Source organism: Meleagris gallopavo, chromosome 9, assembly GCF_905368555.1.
Source record: "Meleagris gallopavo chromosome 9, MGAL_WU_HG_1.1, whole genome shotgun sequence".
Classification (NCBI taxonomy): Eukaryota; Metazoa; Chordata; class Aves; order Galliformes; family Phasianidae; genus Meleagris; species Meleagris gallopavo.
Genome location: NC_139412.1, coordinates 13,638,582 through 13,666,556, shown reverse-complemented (window position 1 = coordinate 13,666,556; position 27,975 = coordinate 13,638,582). Strand labels below are relative to the sequence as shown.

At 40.8% G+C, this 27,975-nt stretch overlaps 2 protein-coding genes across 7 annotated transcripts in view; both read right to left on the bottom strand.

The window, feature by feature from the left end:
* Positions 1 to 3: 3 nt before the first annotated feature.
* KCNE5 (potassium voltage-gated channel subfamily E regulatory subunit 5) lies at positions 4 to 4,270 on the bottom strand. The gene has a single exon (XM_085230833.1). The coding sequence runs from the start codon at positions 1,473 to 1,475 to the stop codon at positions 1,164 to 1,166; it is 312 nt and encodes a 103-aa protein (XP_085086959.1). The 5' UTR covers positions 1,476 to 4,270; the 3' UTR covers positions 4 to 1,163.
* A 145-nt stretch (positions 4,271 to 4,415) lies between these two features.
* ACSL4 (acyl-CoA synthetase long chain family member 4) overlaps positions 4,416 to 27,975 on the bottom strand; it is a 35,707-nt gene continuing 12,147 nt past the window's right edge. For 2 of the 6 annotated variants that reach the window (XM_085230826.1, XM_085230825.1), the window contains exons 2-16: positions 20,879 to 20,925; positions 18,226 to 18,743; positions 17,767 to 17,944; positions 16,416 to 16,525; positions 16,186 to 16,324; positions 15,419 to 15,569; positions 14,150 to 14,273; positions 13,265 to 13,336; positions 10,926 to 11,065; positions 9,798 to 9,970; positions 9,552 to 9,626; positions 9,132 to 9,323; positions 8,476 to 8,590; positions 7,976 to 8,133; positions 4,416 to 6,493 (exon numbers count right to left, since the gene is read on the bottom strand). In XM_085230826.1, coding sequence (XP_085086952.1) covers positions 6,336 to 6,493; positions 7,976 to 8,133; positions 8,476 to 8,590; positions 9,132 to 9,323; positions 9,552 to 9,626; positions 9,798 to 9,970; positions 10,926 to 11,065; positions 13,265 to 13,336; positions 14,150 to 14,273; positions 15,419 to 15,569; positions 16,186 to 16,324; positions 16,416 to 16,525; positions 17,767 to 17,944; positions 18,226 to 18,576 — 2,136 coding nt within the window. In that variant the 5' untranslated portion in view covers positions 18,577 to 18,743; positions 20,879 to 20,925 and the 3' untranslated portion in view covers positions 4,416 to 6,335. The remainder of the gene's footprint in view (positions 6,494 to 7,975; positions 8,134 to 8,475; positions 8,591 to 9,131; positions 9,324 to 9,551; positions 9,627 to 9,797; positions 9,971 to 10,925; positions 11,066 to 13,264; positions 13,337 to 14,149; positions 14,274 to 15,418; positions 15,570 to 16,185; positions 16,325 to 16,415; positions 16,526 to 17,766; positions 17,945 to 18,225; positions 18,744 to 20,878; positions 20,926 to 27,975) is intronic. The other 4 variants (XM_085230827.1, XM_085230828.1, XM_085230829.1 and 1 more) reach the window with 2 other exon arrangements.

The following is a 27,975-nucleotide window of genomic DNA, read 5'->3' as shown; positions in this document are numbered from 1 at the left end:
GTGTAACGTTTAATGTTTTAATTGAAATATATTTTTAAAAAGCAACAAAACCACAAAACAAATGGGATGTGTGACCTTGTTTTTGTGAGAGCAGCGTGTCAGCTCAGTGCCATGGCAGTGGCTCTCGTGTTTGTCAGATTTCTGATGAGGTTTTACTCCCGTGCTTCCTCCTCGAAAGCGGCTGTTCACGTACTGGCAAAAAGCAATGAACGAGGTGTGATGGTGGATGAGGGATGTTTTTCTCTCGTAACAGAGGGCTTATAAAAGTAAAGGTTGTGTTTTTGAGCTGAATGCCTGATTGCAGCCCTGTGCATTTCTTTGGAAAATTCACAGGTAATAGATTTACGTCAACTGAGAATGGAGTTGCAAAGATGAATTGCTGATTCCCGCCGGGCTGCTCAGTGTGACGAGCTGCTGCCATGTGGCGCAGGGCCAGGGGCAGACATAGGATGGGCTGGGCTGGGCTGCGTGCAGGTCGGATGTGCCAGCTCAGTGTGTGCAAGTCTCGTACTTGGGAAGCGGTGACAGCCCCTTCCCTATCCTTGCCCAACGCAGCTGAGGTCAGCTCTGCAGGTCTGCAGTTCTCTCTGAGCTGTTGGTCTGTAACGCCTCGTGGAGGCCGTGGTCCTGCTGGTGGACACTTCACTGGGTCAGGACTGAAAAAGGTTTGGATGTGTAGTAATTCCCTCTTCATGATAGGGGAACACTGGTTGTAGTCCACTTAATTCTGATTGCGTTGAAGGAATTCCTTGTGGAAGATCTGATGTGACTGAAGCCCTGTGGTCCTGGTGCAGTGGTTCACGATGTGCAGCTCCTGTAATTTCAGGATTTTTGTAAAAACAAACAAAACCCCTCGTCACCTCGTGCAGCCAATGTACGGCCATTCCCCGCAACGTTACGGCAGGGGCAACGAGATGCAGCAGCTGCCAAGTTGAGGAAGGGCTTTAGAACCGCAGCTTTGCTGTCAGACAGCGCGGAGCGGCAGCTAGCGTGACAGCGGTGCGGTGAGAGAACGGCGGCACACGCGCCGATTTTGAGGGATGCCTGCAGACGTAAGGATGAGCGATAAGAGCTCTCCGGCCGCACGGCAGCACAGGCGTTTATTGTGGAAAGCGGTACCGCCCGGCCCCCGGTTACAGGGCGGCAGGACCGCCGTGCCGGGCTCACAGCGGCCGCTCCTCTTCGGCCGGTCCGCCCTCCTCGGCCGCGTGGCCCGGGCCGCCGCGGCCCCAGTCGCGCTCGATGTAGAGGTGGTAGGGGTCGTGCTTGGACTCCAGCTTCCGCGAGCGGGTGTAGGCCAGGATGAGCCCCCCGGCCAGGCAGCCGTAGAAGATCATGATGAGCAGGATGTACAACGAGGCGTCGCCCCCGGCTCCTGGCTCGGCGGCGGCCGCGCTGGCGTTGGCTCCGCGGCGCAGCTCCCGCAGCACCGCGCCCAGCAGCGCCTGCAGTCGCCGCGCCTCGCTGCAGTTCATCGCGGCCGGAGCGGAGGGAAGCAGCCGTGACGCTGCGGGCTGCGCCGAGCTCGGGCGGCGACGCGCCGATCCGCCCGCAGCTCGGGGAGAAACGGTGCGTGTGAGAGGGCTGAGGCTCCGCCCGGAGCCGCGGGGCTCTGCCTCCCTCTGTCCGCTACTGCTGTAGGTCCTCCCTGCAGGCAGAGCAGAGCGTGTTTGGGAGGGCCCGTGCCATGGCCTCACAGCTCAATCAAATGCGTATCCTTACTCTAGAAAGGAAAACGTAATCCATTTGAAAGATTCAGCTGGAAGGAGAGCAGCTCAGATACGGCAGAATTGGAGTAATTCAAACAGTAATTAACTGCGGAGACTGCTGCTTGACCTGAAGGACTTGAGTGTTGAATGTCGGTGGGCTGGTGTTGGGCTGCTCCCTGCCTGTGTGGTGGAGAGGGACTGAGGCCGTGGCACAAGCAAGCCCTTCACTCTTTTCTCCTCAGAGCTCTGTGCCCACGGCTGTGGATTTTGAATTCCATGTTAATTCCTCATGTGTCCCTGTTGCCAGCTGGCCCATCCCATTGCTGTCTGAGCTCAGTGGCTGCTGTGCTCACAGGTGGCTGTGGAAGTTGTGTTACAGGGGCACAGCCTGTCCATATACGGTCAGCTGTGTGTTCCTGCTGTGTGTGTAGGTGCCCCGTTTTGATTTTCTCTGCAGAGCCCTTTTACAAAACCACATCCCTTCAGAGCCATGTTTGGGTTAGGGATGTGCAGGCATCCTCCTTCATCAGGACCGAAGGGAGGTGTGCCATAGGTAGTCATTTCTGCTGCAAGTAGAAAGAAGGTGCTCAATTTCATTGTGCAGAACCATTTAGAACTGCAAGAGCAAATGATTGGGTTTGCTCTGACTCCAAGGACAAAAAGTAAAGTAGAGCAGGCAGCCAAGGAGAAAAGTATTCCTATTCTTCATACCCACTCTGTGGGAGGGAACCATCAATAAAGAACTGATCCATGGCCAACAGAAAGAGGTAGGTTAGATACCACATCTCAAACAAACACAACCCAGCAACAGCTCCTGGGGCTCTGCTATGAGGTGCCATTGTGGTGTGAGACTCGTTGCAGACATTGCTGGGCTTAGTTCCTATGTAGGCTCAGCAGCTCACTGGTAGCAGTGGATCAAAATTGGAGAACAAATGGAAAATCCAACGGTTTTCATTTTGTGCTGCTCTGTTGCTGGAGTATTTGCTTCTTTTCTTTAAAAGCGTGAGGGCTCTGAGGATCAGCATGCCCCAGAGCTCACTTCGTTTACTTTTATTGGCATTGGCCTCATGTCAAGGCTAACATCTCAAAGTAAATGCAGGTTTTGACAAATTACCTGGGGTAATTTGCTGCGTGCTTCATTAGAACACTTGTTTTGGTCAGTGTCCACCATAGATCAGGTCTAATTTTTCTTCCAGACATCTCTCTTCCCCAGTACAGGTGCAGCAAGATTCTAGGTGCTGCAGCTCCCAGCAAAAAAGCAGTACAAAGATGAAGCACCCCTCTGCTGCCAGCACTCATTCAAATCAAGTGAAGTGATGATGATGGTCCAACAACAAACGTGCTTTAGAGTGGTCAGCCCTATTTCTCCATGGCCGATGTGACCCTATCATGTTAAATACAAACAAATCAACCAACCAATGACTGACTGTGCAGCAGCTCTGAGTTAACTGGGAAAGTGCTCTATTCATCAATCCAGGTATCTTCACAGTGGTGTAAATACCTGAGCCCAACCTTAAGCATTCCGTGTAAATAGTGGCTGAGAGCTTTATGGATTGCATTTTGTAAACCACCTTTGTGGCATTTTATGCAAAAGTAGCACTGGAATGTTGCTGTTTATATCATTTTTGTTGTCTTTTTTAGTTTCTTGTGTTTAAATTTTAGCCTATGAAATGGAAGCTCATTTTCTCATGTAAACAGCACTTAGCTAATAGGCAGGCTCCTTAAATACATAAATACGTGACCAGGATTTATTTTTTGATTGCCTGTAGTTGTAGAACATGAATAATCCATCATTAGAGCAGCGTGGTTACCAGAAACAATCATTCTGGGAGATGTTGGTTTGGTTCTGACAGAACTGATGACCCATGATCTCAGAACATGTCCTATGCCATGCATGCAGCTCAGGAAGCCTTTGATGGGAACTGGGGCTCTGTGTGTTGGCTTACCTGGGCTGGCTAAACACCACTTAACCTGCTTTTAAGGGAATAGCCATCACTTTCCCTGCTTATGCTAAGCCAATTAAGGGCACCTGCTGCATTTGTACAGGATGCGAATCTCTGCCCCCAGCTCTTACCTGAGGTCCTGTGTTAAAGCTGTCTTTGAAAGGTGTTCATTTAACCTTTGACTCTGATGCTGTAGAGACTTTAAGTGGTGGTGATCCTGAGCAACTAGTTCAGTATTTAATAAGGAATTATTTTAAAGTTCTGGGTTTATTTTCAAAACGTTCTTTGTTTTGACTCCTAAATGACCCTTGGTGTAAGCTTACTTTTTTGTTTCTCCTTCCTGTCCCCTGGAGACAGCTCCTTTGCCCCTCTATTGGGGTGACATTAGGTGTAGCTGAGGCTAATCAGGTTCCTTACTTTTCTACAAGCTCTGTCACAAATGGATTTGAGAATTAGAAGTAGTTCTTACCAAAATGCAAGTACTGTATTTGCAAATCATCTCCATGCTACAATTGAAGCGAGCCTAGTGTCATCCCTCCCTCACTTTTTCCCCTTTCTCCAAAAATACGTGAGAAGCTGATGTGTACAAATCCTTTTGCAGCACATGCTACATCAGGCACGGTTCTTTTTTACCCTTGGGCATGTTCTTCTGAGCTGCTGCTTCTGCTAAGCCCTTTTGTTAGGGTATGCTCCATTGCAAAGAGAATGGGAGGTGCTGACCATGAACTGGAAACAACATGCAATCCACTCCAGAAACACAAACTTGGTTAACCATTTCAACTGTATTCTGTTTTTGAAATGTCAGCGTGGTGTGTATATATACATTGAAAATAGCAATCCTCAGTCAGCTGAGACACAGAAGATAGCAGGAGTCGAGATAAAATACATTTCATATAAATACATTCATGGTTTAAAAAAAGAAAATCATACAACTTGCTGACAGACTCAAGTGCGAGTAACTTTCTTACACGTCTAACTTCTGTGATGCTAACAGGCTGCCTAAAGGTTATGCAACAGTGACTGGTTTGAAACACGGGAGGCTGCTAACGTAGCTCCAGAACTGAGTCACTTAGAAAGCTGCAACTGGAAGGGAAAGTAATTCCTGCCTTCATGAACCCACAGATGTGCCAGTATGCTAAAGAGAAGCATCATACAAAACCTTTTACTTCTGTACAGTGACAATAACAAATAATTTTCCTTTTTAGCCATCATATACACAACACATTAGGAATAGAAGAAATCTATAAATACTTAAAATGAATTTGTAATATATAGCAGCTGAGCCACACCTGTACAAAATGAACGCAACACATATGATTAAGAAAAGTGCAAAGTAGAACAGTATCAAGAGTCTCCACTTTTTTACAGCGTCTGTGGTTCAAGTGTGAAGAGCTAGCGGGGACGTGGGAGCTCAGTTACTACAAGTCAAAGGAAACACAGTACTGGATGCTGCACACAAAATGATAAACTGTTATTAAATTATAACCTCCCACTTCAGCACATCTACAATTTCCAGTTAACATAAGAACACTTTTTAATAAGGATTTCTATACAGAGTGATTTGTCCCTTTTTTTTAGTTCCTTAAAACAAAGGTTTTCCCAGCCACAGCGTACTTTGTCATAAGTAAAACAAGACACAGAGAAACTGCTATTGGTTTCTGGTTGGCTTTGTTTTAGATGCTGTATTTTAAAAGGTGAACAGAAATATCTTTCCATAAAGTAACTACAGATACTTAGACCCTGATCCTGTAAACTACATGGAGATAACTTGTACCATTACTCACATGTACGCAAAGGCCTAGAGGATCAGTGCCTTTAAAATAAAACTACCGTGCCACCTCCAAAATAAAAATAAAAAGAACAAATTCTCCTTCGAGTTTCAAATCTGTTCAGAGACAACTGCCCATCAATTTTGCTGTTGTCTGCCAGCCAGAATGCAGGTTTTGCATTTTGCATTCAGCTGTTCATTTTTATCGGTACCTCCTGCAGCAAAGCGAGTCTTTGTTTTCTTTCAAGCTACGTCCCAGTGGAAAGCTCTGTTGGAATTAAAATGTGGCGGCAAGTACAAAAGTATTTGGTGAGTGGAACTTGAGATAGTTGACTGAATGCTCTTGAGTAAAGTTTTCAAATAGCTTTTCTTTAGAAAGATTTTCAGTTCACCTTTATTTAAGGTAAGTGTATTTTATATTCTCTTATAGGCACTGTAAATATTGAAGATAACTGATGTGCAGAAGAATCCATCAATTTTTAAGCAGTCCATTATTAATGATCTCTAGCAAGTTCTTGACTAAGGTCTTTTTTATTTTTAAATGGAGAAGGTTAAAGTTCAAGTACCCATTTTTTCCCTACATGCCAGGTTTCACAATGAATTAGAGAGAAATTGCAAGTAGTCTGAACATGCTAGAGAAAGAATAATAAAATTACCTGGCCATACTGCTTCATATAATTATGTCTATCTTAAAACTGGAAACAATCACATGAAACTCTGAAACGCATCAACATTTTCTGCTGTTAAGTAGGAATTTAGAGTTTAAGATCTTCTCTTTTGCTCTTTAGAGATAAGAAACATTCATCAATTTGGTGTATTTTCTGAACACATGTGATACCTACAGTATACAAGGACATCCAAAGTCAAGGCATGATAAAGAACCCTCTGCACAACTGTCTAGTCAATTCAGCCTGTTCATTTGCCTCCATACATTCTTTCGATGTCATTGAGGTAATGATTTTTCAGTTCTTTCCTTTTCAACTTGAAAGCATCTGTTACTAACCCAGTCTCTGGAGTCCACGGTTCAGGGCTTAACCGCACTTTGATAGGTATTTCAAACCTCTCTAATTTCACTGCAGGGACAGCAAGAAACACAAGCATGAGTAACACTGTTAAACGAAGCATTCATGCTACCTACAAATCTAAGGCAAGTACTCTGTAGTATGTATAATATGGTGACCTACTTGATAAGTAACCCAAAAGACAGTACACAAGTTTAATTGTGTACCAAAGCTCAGTGTTAACATTATAGCATGCAAATCTAGTAACATGCTGTATTTATACCTTGTACTGAATGTGAGAGTATAAAATCTAAAGCTTGAAAGAAATAAGTTTGTACCATGAAGATGCAAGACTACTGTCACAAGGTTAAGGGGTGAGTGGGGGGGGGGGATGGATGATTGCCTGAGAGCCTCCCTGCACCAGGAACGGGCAGGGAACTTCTGCATGTGTGCAGTACTGCACGGACCTTGCTGTCAGTACTGCATGCAGGCCTGTAATAGCACCCACTGGGACTTCTCTGTGAACTTCTGGCAGTAAGTGGCAGCACAGGCTCTAGGTGGCAGCAAGTGTAGGACAGCTGGGACATCTGACCCCAGGAGCTCCTTTGTCTCCAGCTTCAAGCTGGTATTGGAACGTCCTGCTTCCTCATGTTTAGTTACATGTCTGCTCCTGATAAAGGTGTGTTATGTACTGTTAAAAACCAAAACTGTCTCTTTAAGGTAATTTTGGAAAAAACCTTTCAAAGCATTTATATCTAAATGGGAGTCTAATATCTAGAAAGTAAAAAGAATGTATGACAGTGACTTTGTATAACAATGCTTTATGTTATTTACTTAGTTCATGATGGAATAATGCAGATTGAAGTGTTCATACTTCAGTCAAATCCCTAAAAAATATATTCATTTACTTTTAGGGAAGATTTACTACTGCCTCTCATTCTAATTTTCTTGGTTTCAAAAGGCAAATTCTCCACGTTTGAGAGCCTTGTGCTTAGTGTGTGCTTACACTCTTTTATTGGTTCCACGTACGAGGTGCATAAGCACTTTAGAGAAGTTCCTGACCCCAGTTAGCTTGGGGTTTTTTTGGCCCCATAAAGAACGGATGAGGTTTTGGATCATTTTTATCACTGTAGCAAGGATAGTAGGATTTAAGCTGTTCTGAACATAAGGGGTCATAGTTGTTCTAAGCAGTAATACACAACACTGCATGGAAAAAAGCTTTTAAATGTCTTGCTTAACTAATTTTCTTGCCGCAAATGCCACAAACTTCCCTTCCCAATCTTTTGGATCTTAACTGCATTAAACAAGCAGCCTCTCTCTAGAAGTTAGTTAGAAAAAAAAAAGTTTTTTTTTTTTTAATAACATAAAGAGAAAGTAGTTAAGATGACCAAAAAGTATGTCTATTCCTGGAATAAGAGGTATGAATTTGATGTGGTCTTTAAAACTCCTGTAAGTTTTGGTAGATTGAGGCAACAGGAAAAAGGAAGAACAGTCAGTGGGGATAACTGAAAACTTTTGCCTTCATAAGTGCTATGAGATTGGCATTTTACTTACTCTTGTTTGCCACCTCCTTAATTTCTCGTAGTATTTCAGCTTCCATTGTAGGATTGTTACAAATCTCAACCCAGGTTCCACTTATACCTTTCTGCTCAGCTAATGCCGTCAGCTTCTTCTGATTGGGAACCACAAAACTGATCACGTAAGACTGGTCACTACCACAGGATAGCAGAGAAGGAAGGGAAAAAAACAGTTGAAGCTTCAATTTCAAGGATAAAATGCTTGCTTGATCATAGATACACATGCTAAATTATACCTGTTAAGGGTGAGGGTGGGACAAAACTAGACTGAACTACAATAGAAGAAATGTCAACAGAAAAGCATAAGTTACTTTTTTCAGTTTCGGGGAATCTTGGAGCCTATGTATGTTACTTTAGAGATGCTACTTATAGCTCATGCTCTGGTGAGGGCTTTTGTTCAATGAAAACCATATTATATCACTATAGAAGTGAGTCACAGCTTGTATTTCATTTACACAAAGTTATTACTACTCTTACCTTTTGGCATAAGCACAGATATTATCAATCAATGAACAGTTCTTCAGTGCTGCCTCTACTTTGCCCAGAGACACGTATTCCCCAGCTTGTAGCTTTACCAAGTCTTTTTTACGATCTAGGAGTGGGGGGGAAGAAGAAAAAAACATGTGCTTGCTCCATTTAAACTTCTACATTTCCACAGACTCGTTTTCAAAGCCGCTCTATGTGTATCTAGTGGGATGCCATGTAAAAGTGAATAAATTGAGTAAAGCATTTTACCCGAATTATAAAGATGCTAACAGCATATACATATTCTTGTAACTTTATAAAGGCTTCTGCTATGAAGTTTACATAACATTACATTTCTTGTCATGCAACCAATATGAACGTGATGGAGATTGTGATTTTTAAGTTTTGTATAAAATACCAAAAAATGATCTTACATTTATTCATTAGCACACATGAATTAAATAGTGATAACGCAGCAGGGAATGGCATCACTTCCAAAATTTTCTCATAGCTGTAAAGACTTCTGGAAAAGTCTTATGCTAGGATTTTGCAAGCAGGTAATCTTAGGTAGATTGGCCCCGTCAAAATCAGCAGGACTAATCACATCCTTACAATTATGGCTAGTCAAGATCTTACAGTAGTTTGAGATAGCAAGAGGTGAGACCAACCTATGATCTGCAGACACCCATCTGGATGGAATTCTCCTATATCTCCGGTGCAGAACCATCTCTGACCATTCTCATCAGTGGTGAAATCTTCTGCTGTTTTCTCTTCATTTTTAAAATATCCCATTGAGACATTAGGTCCACCAATTATAATCTCCCCTCTAGGATTGGGCTTGTCTCTGTTAGTATAGCCCCCTGAAAAAAAAATCTCCATACAATTATTTTCAAATTATATATTCTGCTGCTAAGAAAATGTTTTGATACTTCAGCTTAAAATTCATGCACAAACTAATGACTGCTATCAAAAATGAACAATTACTTCATATGCTACAACCTAGCTAGCAGATAGGCAAGGAAACCAGCTAAGCACTGGTTAAATTACTTAACTACTTGCTCTGAAGTCAAAGCATCAGATGCTCTTACCTTCCTGCCAGTCTCTCAATCTGATTTCACAGCAAATAAGAGGAGCTCCAACTCTTCCAGTGCTATAATCAGCAACTTAGGGAAAGAACAAGGAAAAAGTTTTTTTTCATTTTGAAGTGTAAACTCAAACTACATCTTTGAAGACAGCTTATCTCAAGTGGCCTTACTGCAGTTAAGAGCCACAGCTATTCTGAATTTACCTTCTAAAAAACTCTTAAAACATATTCCCGGAAGTATTTTAACTACCTTCTGTAATTGTTCCAGCTCCACATGTTTCTGTTAATCCATAGCCTTGGCCCACTGGACAGCAAAAACAGATATTCATGAATCTTTGTGTCTGGGGTGAGAGTGGGGCTCCTCCAGAAAGCATCATTCTGATGTTCCCTCCTAGCAGTGCCTTTACTTTTTTAAACAACAGTCTGGAAAGAGGGAAAAACGTACATTAAGGATCAGTCACTCAGCTCACTTTTATGAAAAGAAATGACGCAATCCTTCCTATCTGCAAAACCTCAAAAATGACGTTCACAGATTTTAGTGGAGAGCAGGGATAATTGAAAACCTTACTTCTTGTCTAATGTTTGAAGACTGCAGAATTCCTACAACTTACATAAATAAAGTTTTCAATTCTATAAACAAAAATGAAATCCAATGAAAACTAACTAGTCATCTGGTCAGAAGACTTGTCATTCTTACTGGAGATTAATCATTCATCTTGGAGACCAATCACTCCTAAACTAATCACTCTTACAGGAAACCAGTCATTCTTAGGCAGGAGAGCAGCCCCACGCAAAATGATCTGGGGGCCTCTTGTTGGCAGCATGTTAAATCTGAGCAATGTGACCTGGCAGCCAGAAGGGCCAACCATACCTGGGGGTGCAAGCAGGCCCAGTGCTGCCAGCCAGGCAAGTGAAGGGATTGTCCTTCCCTGCTGCACACTGCTGCAGCCTCCCCTTGAGCAGCAGGTGCACTTTTGGGTGAGGGTCAGGCTGGGTGTTAGGAAAAGATTCTTCACCAGAGGCTGGTGGGCACAGAACAAGCTGCGCAGGGCAGTGGGCACGGCCCCAAGCTGCTGGAGTTTGAGGAGTGATTGGACAAAATGACCTCAGACGTAGGGTTTGGGTAATCCTGTGTGGAGCCAGTGGTTGGACTCGGTGATCCTTGGGTGTTCCTTCCCACAGTCTGTGATTCAATGATTACCATTAAATATCTCCTCCATTTCCCGCAAGAACTTGGTTTATTTCAGTTTAGTCATTAGATCGTGTTTGTGTGCTGGAATAGAATTGTCTAATGTTGGATAGCTTAGATGATTATTCTTTTAGTCTGCTTTAACAAATCACGATGAAAAAACTGCAGCTGGCCATGAATCATACTTACATGTTACACAAAGGTGCATCGTATCCTCTTTTGATTTGTTCCAATTTGTAGTCATAGCCTATCTTGAACAGAGTTCTCTGAATGTAGTTCATCTCCTGAACTTTACTCATGACGTTTTTATAAATTCTGTCCATTATTTCCTATAAGGTGTTAAAAAAAAGCAAGGAAAATTACCACAAAGAGTAAAATTCCATGCTAAAAATAATAATTAAAAAAAATAGAACAACTATTATTCTTCCTTTTAAATGAGTAACACAGCATGAATGAAAATATCTGCATCGTTGGTTAGGCAATGCTTAACTCTAATGCTTTTAATATGTTATCAATTAGCCAATTTATAGATCATTGCAGCCTGGAGCTGTTTGAAATGGGTGAAATGAAGTGCCAAAAATGCAGCAGAAAAATGAGGGACTTATCCTGACTTTTCTCTATTTGCTTATGTCACCAACAGCATCACTGGAGAGGAAGAGCCCTCGTGCTGTAGTACATATCTTAGGTTAGCAAGTCAAGAGCAAATATCTGAGAACCATTTTAGATCTCCAGACATACTGCAGCAATCCACAGTACCACTTGCATTTCTGCAAACAGCTTTCTGAGCACCAGATTTGGTTTTAAAATACTTCATACCCTTTGCTCTTAAGATGTCTTCTCTATCAATCACAGCTACAAATCTTGGGTTTTATTATTTACATTATCAGTAACACCTCAATTCATACCTAAAATATGAAAAACTGATTTATAAAACCTTGAATTTGGGTTTAGCTTTTTGAAAAGCCTGCAATGGCATGACAAGGTATTCAGAATTACAAAGGCCAGAAGGAACTACGAGCACACTCTAACTGAATCAAATATTTAGATGTATTTGTGCCTATAATTACTTTCAATTTCACAAATTTTCATCACTAGTGATGTTATGATATTTTGATGACGATATAGTACTTCTAGCAAGTGAAATATTTATGAAGTGGATGTTAGGTAAGTAGTATAGCATTTTTCTTTCCAGGGTGTTCTGAAGGTTTCTCCTCCTTGCTGTTGATTGTTGGGCTCCAGGTCCTATATGCTAGCAACTGAAAATGGATCAGTGATTTCAATTTCTTTTTTTACTCTAATTTCTTTGTGATAATGAGTCTGTGGAACCTTAGGTAGGGGTCAGCATTATAACTGACCATTCTGCAGTTAATTCATGTGAAGGTGTCTGCGCGGATGTTTTTTTTTGGCACGCTTTTTGCAGATTGCTCCCAAAAGGGGATTATGCCCAGATTTTAAATCGGCATTGCTTTTGCTAGCAGTCAAGAGTTGAGTATCCCCTAAGAAATAAGTTTAAATAGCCGTTTTACAAAGCGGGGCTGTAAGTCATTGGTTATCACTCAGTGGACTACTAAGAAAAATACCTAGTCTCTGTATGTTATTTCTATTTTTAAAAACAAAAAATGCAAATTAGTAATTGATTTTAAAGCTCCTGGCTATTCACAAAGGAGGCTGCAGAACAACAGAATCCCAGATCAAACAAAACTTGCTATTACCAGATGAAACCAAATCCTCCTCCTTCCATCACACCCATCAATGTAGCAGAAGCTGATGCTTCTGGTCTTCTGAGCCATATGGGATAGAATCATGAAAGAGGTAAACACAGTAATGTAATTCCAGGGCATGTGAAGAAGGTTTTTCTTCAGCAGAAAGCAGCAGATATGTGTGATTTCTGTTGTTTTGTTTTGTTTAGGTGGGGTTTGTTTTGTTTTGGTCTTCCAAGACCTTGTGATATAGAGAAGCCTGATCACCAGAACGCTAATGTAAGCTACAGAAACAATATTTATGGTCTCCCAATCAGTTTTTCTTGTAAGAAGAGACTAAGCTGGCCCTACTTACTCCAAGAACAGGAGACATTTTGCCAGGTATTACCTTGGAGATAAGCAGCTAAAAGCAAGCACCCCAACAGCTGTAACACAGCTTCACTTGCTAAGTTCTGAAACTCAGCCAAAACTGATGTTTAAAGCATCAGTGCTAGATGAATCCACCCTGCTCACTCCCTAAGAGAAAAGAACTTTGAAGACTTCCAGTAACCTACTGTTGCACCAGAAGCCCAGTACTAAAGCACCTGTAACTACTAAAAAGCATTTACAGTTTTGGATCAAAAAGTCTTGGCTTTAGCATAGGGATATTCTTGTGCTCATTTGCAGCATCAGTTCTCCAACTCAAGCAATGGCAATTGCAATTTCTATGTTTTGCTTTCTTGCCTATTAGTAACAGTTTCTTATAAAAACAAAAAAGTTGTTAAATACACCTGCTAGCATGAACGACTTAGAAAGCACTGTTTTTGCTTCAAATATCTGCATACTTACAGGCACCGCTGCCATCAGTGTAGGCTTAAGCACAGTGCAGTCTCCTTTGCTTCCCTTCTTAATCTTACTTGACTGTAACACAGAAAAAATGATAGTTTATGAAGATGAAAACCAAGCAGCTCTTCTGAAAAGGACCAAAAAAGAGAAGATATGCTGTCATGTAATTTTCCCCTGTCCCTCTAAATAACACTTCCTGCTTAAAATACTTCTTTTTTTCCACTGTGATTGAAAAATGTAGTGATTAACAAGAATTTCAACCAAAATATCAGACATTTTGCAAGCCCAGCTGTGTAAAGCCAGTCCACCTTGTGTAACTTTTTGTTTTCTTTCTTGTACTTGCACTCCCTCTGTATTCCTCCAGAATTATTTTGTGGCGTGTTTTTGTTATTAATAGTGGGTTGTTCTTTGTTTGTTTATTTTAAAATCTGATGCCATCTCTCAATTATCAGCGAAATGTACAGAAGCATTCTTCTCTAGCTTAATTTGCAAAAAGGCAAAAAGCTAACCAGAAGAGCTGCAATAATGGACTAAAGAACTCAAACCGAGACTAAGAACTTAAAATCACTTTATGGAGTCCTATGTACAGTTGGTGTTTTAACAGCTGTTCATATCCTGATTTTCTCTAGGATAATGTTATACACATTTATTAGGTTTTCTTTTAGATTTCCTAAGTATCATAAAAGCAAAAGCTTAAGTAAAATTTTATATAGTATGACCTGCTGCTGTAGCTCCACCAGGAATGTTTATTTGCATCATTTTCTGAAAAAAATATTGTTTCTTAAGTGTATCACATGTATCAGCACTTCTTTAAAGGAAGAGAATAGCTAATCAAGAACTTAGACTGTGAAAGCTTAAATTTGCTTTTGCTTTCCCCCCGCCCCTCACCTGATCTGACAGTGTAAGTGGAGAGGAATATCCAATCCTGCAGCCGTAAGTGATGCAAGAAATTTCTGCTGTCAGTTCCAATACATGGGCCAGGGGCAAATAACCAATGTAAGTATCCTTGGGCCTAGTAAAGGAAAGATTATCTAATGAACAGTGATGCACGAGTGCACTGAAATACTGCTTCACTTTTTTCGTGGTGTGTTTAGCTGTGTTTCTGGGAGACTCAGGTCACAAAGACGTTCCTCTGCATGCAAGAAGGGTGTGATTATAAATCAGTTTATAAAATGAATCAGTAAAAATCTTACCTCACTGAAACCAGTATGAATTATAGGATTTGCCTTGTTTTCTAGGAAGCTCAAGTTTCCTTAATGCTCCACTGCAGGTTTCTTCTCCTTATGGGAGATTTTATCCCAGGTGCCAAATTAAGGATGAAATCACTATCTTTACATTATCACCAACATGTTTCAAATCCTTAAGTCATCATAGCATCTCCTTCTAAAACAGATTAGTGGAGAGCTGATCACTGATGTAACAGAGGATTCTTTCAGGGAATGCAGAGATTTCTCAAGAATAAACTTAGAGCTGTTACCTATACAGAAACTTTCAACGTCAGGTCAGAATGGCTCTTAGATCCTACCATACAAAAGGTTTATTGCAGGTTATTTTAGCTGCATTTGTGAATGCAGTGACAAAGACACATCTACATTCACAAAACATTTTCTTAGAATATTAGTGAGGGAGTTTGCAGATGGCTATACTATCATCAAAACAATTCATTATTTCTCTGCTCATTTCAGTGCAGAATACTGGAGCAGATTCAGCAGTACATGTATTATCCATCCAGCAGGAGTCTCTCAAGTTGAATGAAAGTGGTAGGCTCTGGTATATTTCCTAAAGTGATTCTAGCTGACTGAAAACATCTAGCAAAAAACTTTCCCAAATTTGCCTAGATGAGTAATTTCTCCATCTGGTGATTTTTTCTAATGCATGGAAGAGTGCAAAATCCATCCCAGACCTCTAGATAAAGGTGAGGGGAGAAAACGGTCGTAGAGCAGAAAAAGCTACAACAAGATCTAGGGCATACTTTGCAAAGAACAGGGTGAGATCACAAATACAACGTGCATTTCAAATAAATCAAAGATTAGTTGGCTCACAATAAAATGAAGGAGCTTGCTAATAGCTGGTGCCTGCAACAGATTTTCCATAAACTTACACACTTCTAGAGGTTCTGTTTTATCCCCCAGCGCTTGGCAACAAAGTGTTTCTTACCCCAGCCCAGGAATTCTCTCGCACTGTCCTGTCATTCCAGCTATCAAGTTCTTGTGCTGCATCATCACTCCTTTAGGTCTCCCAGTAGAGCCACTGGTGTACATTACCAGAGCCAGGTCTGTGGGAACAGGTCTGCTTGGCTGAATGCTTGCTACAAAATTCAAGAGAAAAATTGCATTAGTTCAAAACCTACTTTCTGGCTAGGTGCAGACCACCGAGGTAAGGAAAAAGGATGATCAAGGTTGGATTTTCTCCTTCCTTGAAGATGTTACAGTTGCTGCAGGCTGCCCAGTGTAGTAAGGTAATGTAATAGTTATTCCAATTGTCCAAGGTGTTTTCCAGTCTCAGCTTGGCTCAGATAAAAACATGTTTCCAAGCTAACAAGCAAAAAAACCTTTAGGTGCTTTTCTTCTCTTAGGAAAAATAGTGAAAAAAAGGTGAGTAAAGGTAAGAGAAGCAGAAAATGGAACACTGAACCAGATTCTACTTCATTTCCCAAAATAAAGGCAGAGTTTTAGAGATATTCTGGTTGTATTTTAGAAACTTAAATTTTATCCCAAAATACCTAAAATGTGAACAAAGGTACAGGACAATAAATAGGGATCTAACAAATTATCCATTCATTTAAAGGGGCAGAGGATGAACTGACCATTTGCCACTTCCCTTGTGTTTGAGACTTGGCACATTTACTTTTTTCTGCTACCCAACATCTTTGATCAGGTCTGCTTTCATACTGCTTGATCAATTCTCTGAAGTGATTCACTTACCGTTTTCTGGTTTGGCTCCCAGCTCCTCCACTGTCTGCATACTATGAATCTCAACATTTTCAGGGTATTCAGATTTATTGATAGTCTTATTGTCCACATAAATTATATGTTTGAGACAAGAGATCTGTGGCAGTGTAGCCTACAGAACAGAAAGAAAATTGTTAGCAATGACTGTGCTGTAAAATTACTGCAGGTTTGCTTGGAAGCAGGTGAAGCTGAGGCCAAGTTACCTTAAGTTTGCTCTCAAGAAGCTCTGCACTGGTGATCAGATATGATGCTCCACATTCATTGAGACCATAGGTTACTGCCTCTTCACCCAGTGTAGCATACAAGGTAACAACTGTTAGATCGAAAGAGAGAACGAACACAGAAGTTAAGGCAACAACGAATGCAAAAGCTCTTGCTTTAGCACACTGCAATGCACTGTGGGGGGAATGAGCTCAATGGGAATTTTTTTTTTTTTAATTAGGAAACAAAGCAGCTTTTAATCTTCCCAAATCAGAATTGTATTCTACAAGAGATCACAGGAATGAGGACAGTTGTATGGAAGAAATCATCAGAACAAAAAGATCCGCTAAAACTCAACAAAAACACACTAAGCAGTTGCAGAATGTGTTCTTCTTGTGAGTGCTGTGCATCAGAATGTTGCAGGGGAGCTGACACTCACACTGCAGGGCAGCAGCCACCGTTCCTGCTGTGCACTTCCAGCTGAGTGCCAGCTTTCAGCCTCTGTGCCAGCTGCTTTCTTGTTCCTATGAAATTACTGATGGGGCAGGGCAGAGATCAGACTAAGAAATCAGACTGGTTTTTATGGTGAGAGATTATTTTTTAATCCTGGCAGGTGACACTAATGCTGCTGAGTGCCTCACAGGCACTGGGGAGTCCACCTTTTCTGTTGAGGAAAATCTTTTAGTATCATACTGGTACCTCAAATTTGAACCTCCCAAGACTATTGAAGAATTAAATATTCCTGTGAAGTTGTGATCATGTAGAAAGGATAAAAAAGGAATGTTACATGACTCTCTAGTAACCTTCCCTATTTCACTGAGAAGGCTGTATGTAACAAGTCAGATTAAATACACTGACTGCTTAAATAAAAAAAAAAAAGCACATACATAACAAACTTGAGCAGTTTGGCAGTGTTACCAAAATACCCACCCCCGTGGCCTAGCATCTCATTTTGGTTATCATTCTTCCAATAACCATTTCATGTTTCAGATACAGAATTCAGAATATAGACAGAAAATGCTACAACCATCTCAAAGTCTGGGGGGAAAATGCAACTACTGAGTCCTCACAGTACTTAAAAAAAATTGAACAGTAACTCTGCCTGTCTGTCACGCTAAGATCTAAAATGTTGCTACAGTCCCAAAGGTTGGGCTCCTAAGTATGAGCAGGTAAACTGTAGTGATCTCTACTACGTACAGAATATACTGGAAACTTCAAAACTCAGGTGATACACAGAATAAGTTTAATTAATTCTTGTACCATCAGTGTCAGGACTGACACATTCTTAACAGCCAAAGCAGTACTGGAAATCACTTCTAAAATATATTCTAAGTACACAAGTTCAGCACTCACGAGGAAAGTTGTACTTGAAGCAGGTCAGGGCTGCGATCATCCATTCTGCTCGGGTCTCACAGAATATAACAACGGTGCTCTTTGGAGTCAGTCCCAGAGCTATCAGTCCGCTCCCCAAGCGATTCACTTTCTGATTTACTTCTTCATAGGACAGCCATCTGTAGGTTCCTAAGATTAACTGAAGGAGGGGGCAACAACAGAAGAAACACCCTTGTGATGAGAAGCAACTTGTACTTCCCTGCTTTTGTGAGTTGGTGCTCAACACAACAAGGACTTTGTTTTTCTTGTAGCAAAATAATGAGTGCATCCCCTAGTGCATTACTCTTTAACTACTGCAAAGCACACATTTTAAATCAAAAAAGGATTAAGGAAGACCTCTAATGTTGCCTCTGCTGTTGAGGCAGAATGTAAAAGAGCTCAAAACCAAATCAGAATTAAGTATTAAATGGTAAGCTGTACCTTTTTGAAAACTTTTCCATTTGGTTGCATTTCATTTTCTTCACTCAGTATTTCTCTGGTCCCAAGACAGTCCTTTTTCCCAAACTTTGCTAACGCGTGGTCAAACAGTTTGTCCAGCGTGTCTGCTCCAGGAATGTTTATGTTTGCTAGTGAGTCAAGATGAGTGACAGAACGGTAGGGGCTTCCAGGTTTGTCCGAGATGGGCTTAGCTTTTAAACGCTTTGCCATAGCCTTTTTCTTCTTAGCGTTGGTAAGAAAATACCACGGAATAAATACAAGCATACTGTATACAGATATTAACACGTACACAGGCAGCAAGAGAATGGCACATACGTCTAGCCTAAGTTTCATTGTGGCTATTTTAAAAAGAAAATCTCTTATTGTGTTCTGAGCAGGCAAGAGCAAAAGCAGCAGTGCAGTATGGTGCAGGGAGAAGCAACAGTAAGTGAAGCTTAGGTAGCTCGGTTTCAAGGCAGCTGCTAAAATTTTAGTAACCTTTGAGAGCCAGCAGTGGACACCTGTGATTGAAGACCAGAGCCAAGCAGGAAGCAGGAAAAAAAAAAAAGAGAAATTAGTATTACAGTCAGTCCATTAGTTCTAGTCGTTTGAGATTTCACCTCAAATGCATCAAGACCAAGGAGACTGAATTAACTGATACATGTGGTTGCATCTGCTCTGAGATTAAAGAGGTTGACTGTTCCATAGTTGTTTGTTCCATCCACAAATATTTACTTTTCAAAGACTTCCCCCCCCATCTCTGTTGGAGTAGTTCAGTGCTGTAAATATGAAGTCTGTTCTCTTACATCTCAATACTGTGTTTAAACTGCTTGTGTAATGCTAGTTGTGTAACGATGGGAAAGGGCAAGCTGTTTTCCCCCTAAACATTTGTATTGCAGTGGAAAGATAGAGTAGGTGTCTTTACTGCCTTTCAGGATGTTAAGTCAACTTACGTTCAGATTAAAATGTATTTTGATACAGAGTCCTCAAAAACCTTCATGTTCTAATGTAAGAACAATACAATATCCCAACATCGTATTATCAATCAATTTTTGACTATGGATTCAGACTTCTGAAAAGGGATTGCACTTATTTAACCATCCCTCCAAAATTTTTTTTTTTAAATAATAATAATCACACCCTATTTCAGTATATGCATTTTAGAACTCCAGGTATGGAAAATGAATCTAATTTAAAATGAAGCACAATTTAGCAAGATTTTGTCAGAAACCTTTCTTCATTAAGGAGAATTGGGCCCGAATAAAGACCAAAGTGGGAGAAGAACAAAACCACCTCACAAACCACAGTGGTGGCCACCCCACTTGTCTGTAACTGGTTGTACTGGCACACAAATGACACAGCTGCTTATCTTCACCTGGACAGCATGCAAACACGGCACGCAAACACAGCACAAACAATGCACAGAACAGGAAACGTGAAAGGCAAGGTGCACTGACAAAACCACAGTACCTCAGACACATGAGGGAGCGATGCTGACTAGCTTATAGGAAAGCTCGGTCCTTGACGGACAAGATCTGATAAACCAAATATACAGGACTAGGGAAATTTTCAGGGCTCCATCAAGCATTGAAAGAATGTAGGCACACCCCAAAGTGTATCTTTCTTAACGTGTTTGCCACCCCAGGTGAGGGAGGCTACAATTAACGTTTCAGGTTAAACAAGACAGCTGCTACTGACAGCACAACAGAGATCTATTAATAGGCTGTTGGTTTTTAATAAGACTCCCAATGTTCGCAGCTGTGCTGTAGCCAATATCAACAATATGTAATGTAAGACTGAGAGATCTTCGCACACTCAAAATAACATGATCACCATGTTGTTACATTTTTAATTAAACCTGTAGTCTAAAATGACTACTGAATGTGTCATGTAGTCAGCTAAGCTCAGACTTGTTCAGAAAGAATCTTTTCTTAAAAGAAAATTCTACATTCTTTTCAAAGCTTATGTCCTTGTTCTGCTTTAGTTAACTCCATTGTCAGTTGTTCAGCAAACAGCCAAACCTCAGAAGAAAGATCACTCCACTTCCCCTGCAAGCACCAGTTCTCTAAAATGAAGGTCAGTGGTTTGTATCACAAATCTTGTTTGATGTTCTCATCCCAGTTAATTCAGTGCTCCGAAAGATGCAGTTGAGCTTGGACATAAAACAAAGGCCAGCCACATTGCTAAGACTAACACAGAAACCTCATCAGAACATCTGCCTGAAATAATAAAATAATGACTAAAGGGTCTTTATGGGAAAGAAGGTTGCGTTCTAAGACTGATACCCCCCCGAAATCACTCCTAACATCTGAGTTAATTGCATGTACAAACACTTGTATCCTTGCAGGCAGTTACGTTAAAGGTCACATAAGCAAACATTAAAGGTTCATTACTTTCATCCTGAAATTTCAGACTCGTTTGAAATACTTTTAGACGTGTTTATCAACTGAGAACTTAGCTACTCTGTTCTCACTGTAGTAATTTAAAATGCTTCTATTCTGACATAAATCAGTTGGAATTCTTAACAGCAACTGAATGGAAAAACTTGCTAAGTGCAAAGAAGAAAAACGTTACTTTTCCCATTGAGGACGTTGTGATAAAAACAGATACATGCACACACACGCATATATACCTCTATGCACATATGTATACTTACAAGGTATCTGACAGCAACGTCCAAGATTTATTCGATGTCAGTTAGATCTATATTCAAACAGAAAACAAAAAGGAAGTATATTTTAGGGTGGGTATTTTTTGCCCTGCAGAAAGAAAGATGTGAGGAAAGCATTCTTTCCACTGCTGGTTTCAGAATCTCTGCCCTAATGCTCCTGAAGAAGAATAGCGTATGAATTGAGGTCATCTTACACTCAAGCCCAGTAAATATATTTTAAACACAATCCATAACAGGACAAAACTACTGAAATTATAAAAGCAGCTAGACACCAAACCCATTTGGTTAGAAGCCAAACACAGCTATTCAAATCACACTGTAGGCCTTCAATGTCTTTTTAAAAGTTGAATTAGTCTTTGATAGAAAGGGAGGATGAGGGATGTAACATCCACACTGATGCACAACCACAGATACCCACAAGGCACGCCAAATGCTGACTGCCACCACAGTCTAACGGCTATCTTCTCAGTGAGCTTTGCTCACAAAGCAAAGAAAGCATACTGCATGTTAAAGTAAAGCTATCCTAGAATACTAGGATGTTTAGAATATCTAACATTTTACAGTGACATACAAAATTTATTATTCCACTCAATTGTGCAATGTAACTAGAATGTTTGGAAGCTAATCTATCTAATTTGGAAACTGCAGAACTTCCAGATCTTGATGTAGGAAATCACATTCCAAGCAATAACAGTAAGCGTGCGTCAGGCATGAGTAAGAAAGTCTAAGAAAACAAACCAAATCAAAAGCAGACACAGTTTCTCTTTTGGATAGCCGTGTTTTCAGCATTTCCAAAGGATTTTCCTTTAGTGAATAAGTTTCTTTTATCAAATTTGAGATGCTATCTCTGTAGAGTAGAGTTCATTTAACATTTACAATGTTATGTTACAGCATACGTATCATCCATGAGGTCACATCCTCCTTGCTATTAGTACATGCTGGGTGTTTACAGACTTGGGAAGTTCAGGTTTGCTTCGGAGAAACAGGTGAGTGAATGCTCACACATGGTCCAACTGCCGGACCAAAGAGATGCACTTTAGGTGTAATTTGATATTTTCAGTTAACTGCTGCAGAACAGCACTGGGAACAGACAACATGCAACCCTTTGTTCTTGTCCTGCAGGCAGGGCCATGGAGCAAGGTTTGAAATCAGAGGACAGGTTCCTGAACAGATGGGACACTCCTCCTTCCATATTTTTTCATGCATTTAACTGAAAATAAAAGGAACAAGTAGCAACTTTTTTTTTTTTTTAATATATACCAAAAAATAAGCAATAGAAGATTATGAGACCAAATAAGGACAAAAGGGGGGAGGAACAGAGAGAAGTTCATGACCTTGAAGGGAAATGCCTTTATCTTCTCTCCCTTTAGATATACGAACAGCACAGAATTGGGCTTTCCAGCAGTTGCACCTACAGCAGCGCTTCTGAGTGCAACTCAAAACCTAAAGTACCCGTGGTTAGAAACTTCATCCAAGGCAGATTAATTCCAGTAAGGCGGCAAATTATTATCTTCATCAGGAAAAGCTTTAATTAGCCAAACCCCAAACGCTGTAAAGGTTTAATATTGAAAGTACGTGACTAACAGCAGTTATTTTCTCCCTCTCACGTTAAAGAGTTTGAGAGGGATCAAACCAAATAATATTGTCATGTGAAGAAAACATACTTCTACCAATCCACTTAGAACATTCACTGTAACTTCTGAGATGCTTTTTCATTAAGTTAGGAAAGTGTTCTAGGGAGAATGCTGACAGGAAAAGGGCAGATTCTGATTCACAACCAAACGCACAGAACTGGGATCTGCAGCGCAAGAAGTTGTTTAGTTTAAAAACATCAGAGGAAATCCCAGTTTTCCTACGACTGAGCTCCACTTCAAATGCAGACACGATCCTGGCCTTAGCATAGGTTGACTCCTTTCAGGGAGTACCAAAATCTTCCAAAGCAATCCATTTTGAATAAATAACAACTGTTGCTGGAATGTCTGTAGCATTCAGGCAGATGTAAGCTCTCTGGAAAGCACAGCGAGCATTTACAACTTACAAGCAGAAAGGCAGTTCCACACACTGAAAAAAAAAAAACAAACAACAAAAAACCCAACCAACCAACCAAAGCTGAATAAATACATCAGTTATTAATTATGACCCATCTCTGGGAGGGAATTTAATCAATATCTCATAGTCTTCATTCCAGTACTGGAACTCAGAGCCTATACAAAAAAAAGAAACTACAGAAAGCCTGAGAAATACAGCATTGGCAGAACAAAGCAGCAAGCTGAACACAGCAAACAAGCAGTACATACTGCAGCTCACTACAGTTTTTGATTTTCCATACATATCCATGTCACACACGAGGAGAAGAGAATATTTCCAAATCAGAGCCATCAGAATCTTTGGACTAATTACAACTTTCTTGGACTTAGAAAGGCTGAAGGAAGAAAAATGAAAGGAAATGATTCAGTGTTTACATCATATTGGTGTTGCTTTTCTTTTTTTATAAAAGCAAACACTGCTAATATTACTGCAAGTTTTTCATGGTGGAAAGAAGTACACAAGGTCAAAATTTTGTTCCCTTTCACAGTCACATTTCTACATATTTTCCTCTTACATAATTTTGTACGTCAGGGGGCAGTGAAAGGCTCCAGAGCAATGCCAGCAGGTGTCTGACGTACTTCCGTGCTTCGTAAATGCAATGCAGCTCCAAGTCTGAGAGTTTTCAAGAGCTCTTGCTTTGTCTATGCAGTGCAAATATAAGTACCTATGTCCGAACAACCAGGGATAGGGGAAGTCAGACAGAGGGGATCCTGACACGAGTTTGGAGTCCCTGGTTAGATATATACATTCCAAAAGGGCTGTTCTGAAAATAACGCCTCCTATTTTATGACGTTGGCCCACGAGGTCAGAGGCAGATGCTGGTTGTACAGCAGCAGAGGCTGAGCCTTCCTGCCAATATCCCATCCCATTTTGTTGTGTGACAGATGGCAGCAGAGGGGCAGCCTGACAGAATGGCGTCTGACATGGAAGTGAGGACGAAGCAAAAGGGTGAAACTGAATTCTTCCATATGGAAAACATGGCACCTACTGCCAGTCAGCAAGACTTGCAGAACATTTACGGGGACCAAACGATGGGTGTGAGCACAGTGAGGGGCGGGCAGTGCGTTGCAGCAGTGGTGGCACTGAGGCACCTCCGCTAGTGCAGACTTTGATGAGCATGGCATGCAGGTGTTTGTTCATTGCTGGCAAAGGTGCACAGCTAGTGGTGGTGACTATGTTGGAAAACAGAGTTTTGTAGCTGAGAATTTGTTCTATCAAGTGGTGTTTTTGTGCTGTTTGTATCTCTTGTAGTTCCCATGGGAATAAATAGGAGGCATTACTTTCAGAGCGATATACATATTTGAAATTGCAAAAACAAATGTAGTATTAGGAAGTTTTGCTTCTCTTACTGCTGCCTGGGAGAAGAAACAAGTAGTGAATGCAATGATTTCCTTAGTAACTAAGCAAAGTTCACATTTACTTTCAGTGTCAAGAAAAAAAATCATTATTGTTTGAGTGCCTCAAAACTTCTATACACCTAACATCAACCCAAAAAAATCAAATCGATCTGTAAGTGTCAGCTGTCAGACATCTATCAGCAGAACTTCCAGCATTGCTGTAGCAGAAGCCAGACCAGCTGAGCTTGCCCTGTATTTCCGAGTTATCTAACAGACTGGTGTGAAACTGTCTCTCCTAATCTTTACAGGACAGCAAGCAAATATTTAATGAAAGGATAAGACTTGTTTGTGTGCCCCAAAGGCAGAGAACATAGAAGGTTGAGATGTGATTTCACAACTGAGAACTGTCCAGTGAGCAACACTGAATTAGAAAAGTATTTCCTCGGGGCCTACCTCTGCTCCTTCTGCCTCATTCAATTCCACCCAGAGCCTGCCCTGTAAATCCTTAGGCTCATTCACTCCAACGCTTCCTTACACTGCTGCTCTCAGCCTGTACTGGTCATGCTGCAACCTGATCCATCACAAGCCTCCAGCGTATGAGGCTTTGAGCCAGTCCACTCTATATACTACTGTATTGTGTATGTCAACACTCAGTATAACTGAAGTTAAAGCAATTTTTTTCTGTGTGTGATTAAAGGAAAGGCAACCTTTTGTTTAGCTGGTATTCTTGCCGAAGGAAATGAACATGGTATGGCTTGCTGGCTTGAACAATTGGTATATCAGAAGAGGATGGAAAACAGTAAACATTCAAAAATTACACTCAAAACTCCTCTAACATTTACAAAATATACCCTGTCTAAAGGGTACAAAAATTGAAAACAAAAATGAAAGCACACACACTGTACTCCTACAGAAGCATTTCAGCCTGACTTAAACATCCAAATGTACACCCCAAACTCATGAGGCATGATGGCAAATGTTACTTGTACTCCTGTGTTTCAGCAGCAGAGCTGTGCAATGGTAGCATTTCACCCAACTTCTGAAAACAAGCACACAGAAAGGCAAGCAGTATGACCGAGGACAAATGTCAGAGGATATGTGGCAATGGAAGTTCTCCTAAAGCTATATAAACAGTTGGTAAGAAATTTATAATCTCCTTGCTGCGTGATGTAACAAGAATGCACAGAGCAGCCGGTCCTGAATCTGTGCTTTGCTACACCATCACTTTGCAATAGAAAGGCTGTGACTTACATGGCTCTAAGGACCCAACTAGTGCAATTTATCTTTGGTTTGTTGTTGTTTTGTTTACAGCAGTAAATTGCTTTGCAACAACACAGAAGTGGTGGACTGTCCAAAAATTGTTGGATTACGTGGTCTAGAAGATCAAATCAGTTTGAGACTCACAAACAAAAAGGGCTATTTTCCACATTGTCTGTCAGCTTCTTGCCAGAGTCTTCAGGCAAAAACACAAACACTGCCCTTGAGAAATTCTATAGCCCAACTCAAGTAATCTAATAATTTTTATTAAAACCAGTTTCATAAATTACAAAAATAAAAAGTTTTATTGCTTGCTTCACCAAATGAAATTCATGTCTCCCTTGAGTACAAGCAAGTCAAACTTTTGGAAAACATCCTCTTTTCTTAGGAGATCAACTGCTTTCTTCAGCCTTGTTGTATTGCCCGGCATTGCTGATGAAGCAGGTACAAAAATACTGAACGTCCATACTGTTCTGTATAGATCTGCATCGCAGGCTGTTCCTGCAGTTGTGTAAAATATGGAACTACAAGAAAACATTAAAGTCTAATTTTTATAACCAGTGTTTGTTTAGAACTCCCATGTTCAAGGGTAATTCTAACTTGAAAATGTGATTGAAGACACTGACTGCAGGCCGAAGAAGGACGCTTGGGCTGGAAAAGGGAGAAGTAAAAGATTGCAAAAGCACAAGTGAAACCCCACACTGCACTTGATGACATTCCCACTGTTTTGTATGGAATATGGGTATCAGAAAATGGCACACTGTTAAGTCAAGCTGTTTTACTTGGCATCAGAAGGGACCAGCCTCACTCCCACAGGTGACTTCCTTCAGGTGGCTCCAGGAACTACACCGCCAGGTCCCCTCACTCAGCAATGAGGGGCCGGTCTGATTTTGCTTTTGTTGAGGGTAGGAACACCCATAACAAAGTGAGAATTCATTCAGAGCTGTTTTTTTTAAATAAGGAAAAGTTAAGAACTCAGTCTTGCTGTATTTTCAGGACATAGTACAAGTGATACATGGTGTTTTACAGCCTTCAATGTCAGATGTAGTGTTCCTGTTTCTGTAATAGTAATGAATGCGTGGTGGGGTGTTACTGCAGAAACACAAGTTACATTTGTACTTTCTAATACTATCTTGCTTCCGACAGAAAAATCATTATTGCTACTGCTATATAGATTAAATATTAGTGCTTGCTTTGTGGCCCCATGTTTGGTATGTTAGCTAACACCTGGGCAGCACGACCTGTAAGAACTTATATGTACTCCTGTGGTAATGCACTAGAAATATATCAAGTAAAGCAGCATTTCCCAATACAAAATACAGTAGGAATATGAATCTATTTCTATGTAAGAACAGAAGTTAGGAGAAAATGAATATTGAATCTTTTTTTTTTTTTTTTAAATGTGATTCAGCTGATACATTCACTTGACAAAAGCTTAGTAATGTGAACAGAGGCAAGCTGGTTGTTGACAGCTACTTCCTACATTTATACATTTCCTGAAATGGATCAGCATTGCTCTATAATAACCTTTTTGTGAATGGAGCAACTCAAACATTAAAATGCCAAAGTGCATGAACTCAAGTCCAGTCTGGCAGCCAAACTTGGAGCGTAAGGACAGATCATAATCCCACCTTCAGTGCTCTAGTGAAGGACTCCAGGGAAATTAACCTCCCATACTCCACTGAAACCCACGCACAACAACACACTACAACAGCTTCTCCTTTTCACTGTAGTTGCCCTGACAGATTATATTCTTCTTTCGAATGTCTCACCGACAGCAACTGTTGTGCAGTTTAAGACAGAGGTTCTACATATCATTCTGTATTACTTCAGGAAATCAGGCTGTAGTTTATTTGCAATTTGAAGAAACTCTCTCCACACAGATGTTCTGATACACAGATGACTGGGAGTGTACTTAAAACCTCATCTAAGAAAAGTGTTCCCACCCATGGCCTTTTGAGATGGAAGCCCCTGAGGTTTCAAGCAGGAACCATCTCTATTTTGCATTTTATTCTTGCTGTGCAACTAGTTGAGCTTCTAATGAAAATGGTCTGAGAGTCATTGAAAGCCAAGAGCCTTGGGAGCAAGCATGTTGTAATGTTTTGCACAGTATTTCTCAGTGAAAAATCACTGATGTCCTCTGTCTGTTTAAGGAATTGAATTTTACCATGGTCTTAATTTTAGCAAAGTCTATTGCTTGGTACATGGTGAACCCACTTCCTAGTCAGACATACCTAGATTCATATTTACATTTCCTTCATCTCTAGATCCACAGCTAGAATTCACAAAGAAAGATTTAGCTAAGACAGAGCTTCACACTGTAACTTTTCACTCCTTTTATTCTCAATGTTTTGTTACCGAGTTTGCTTTCTGCTACTTCCATGCTGTGCTTTGTGACAG

What these genes read in the sequence shown, in the direction of transcription:
- KCNE5 (XM_085230833.1), bottom strand. Translation starts at nt 1,475, where the DNA reads ATGAACTGCAGCGAGGCGCGGCGACTGCAGGCGCTGCTGGGCGCGGTG.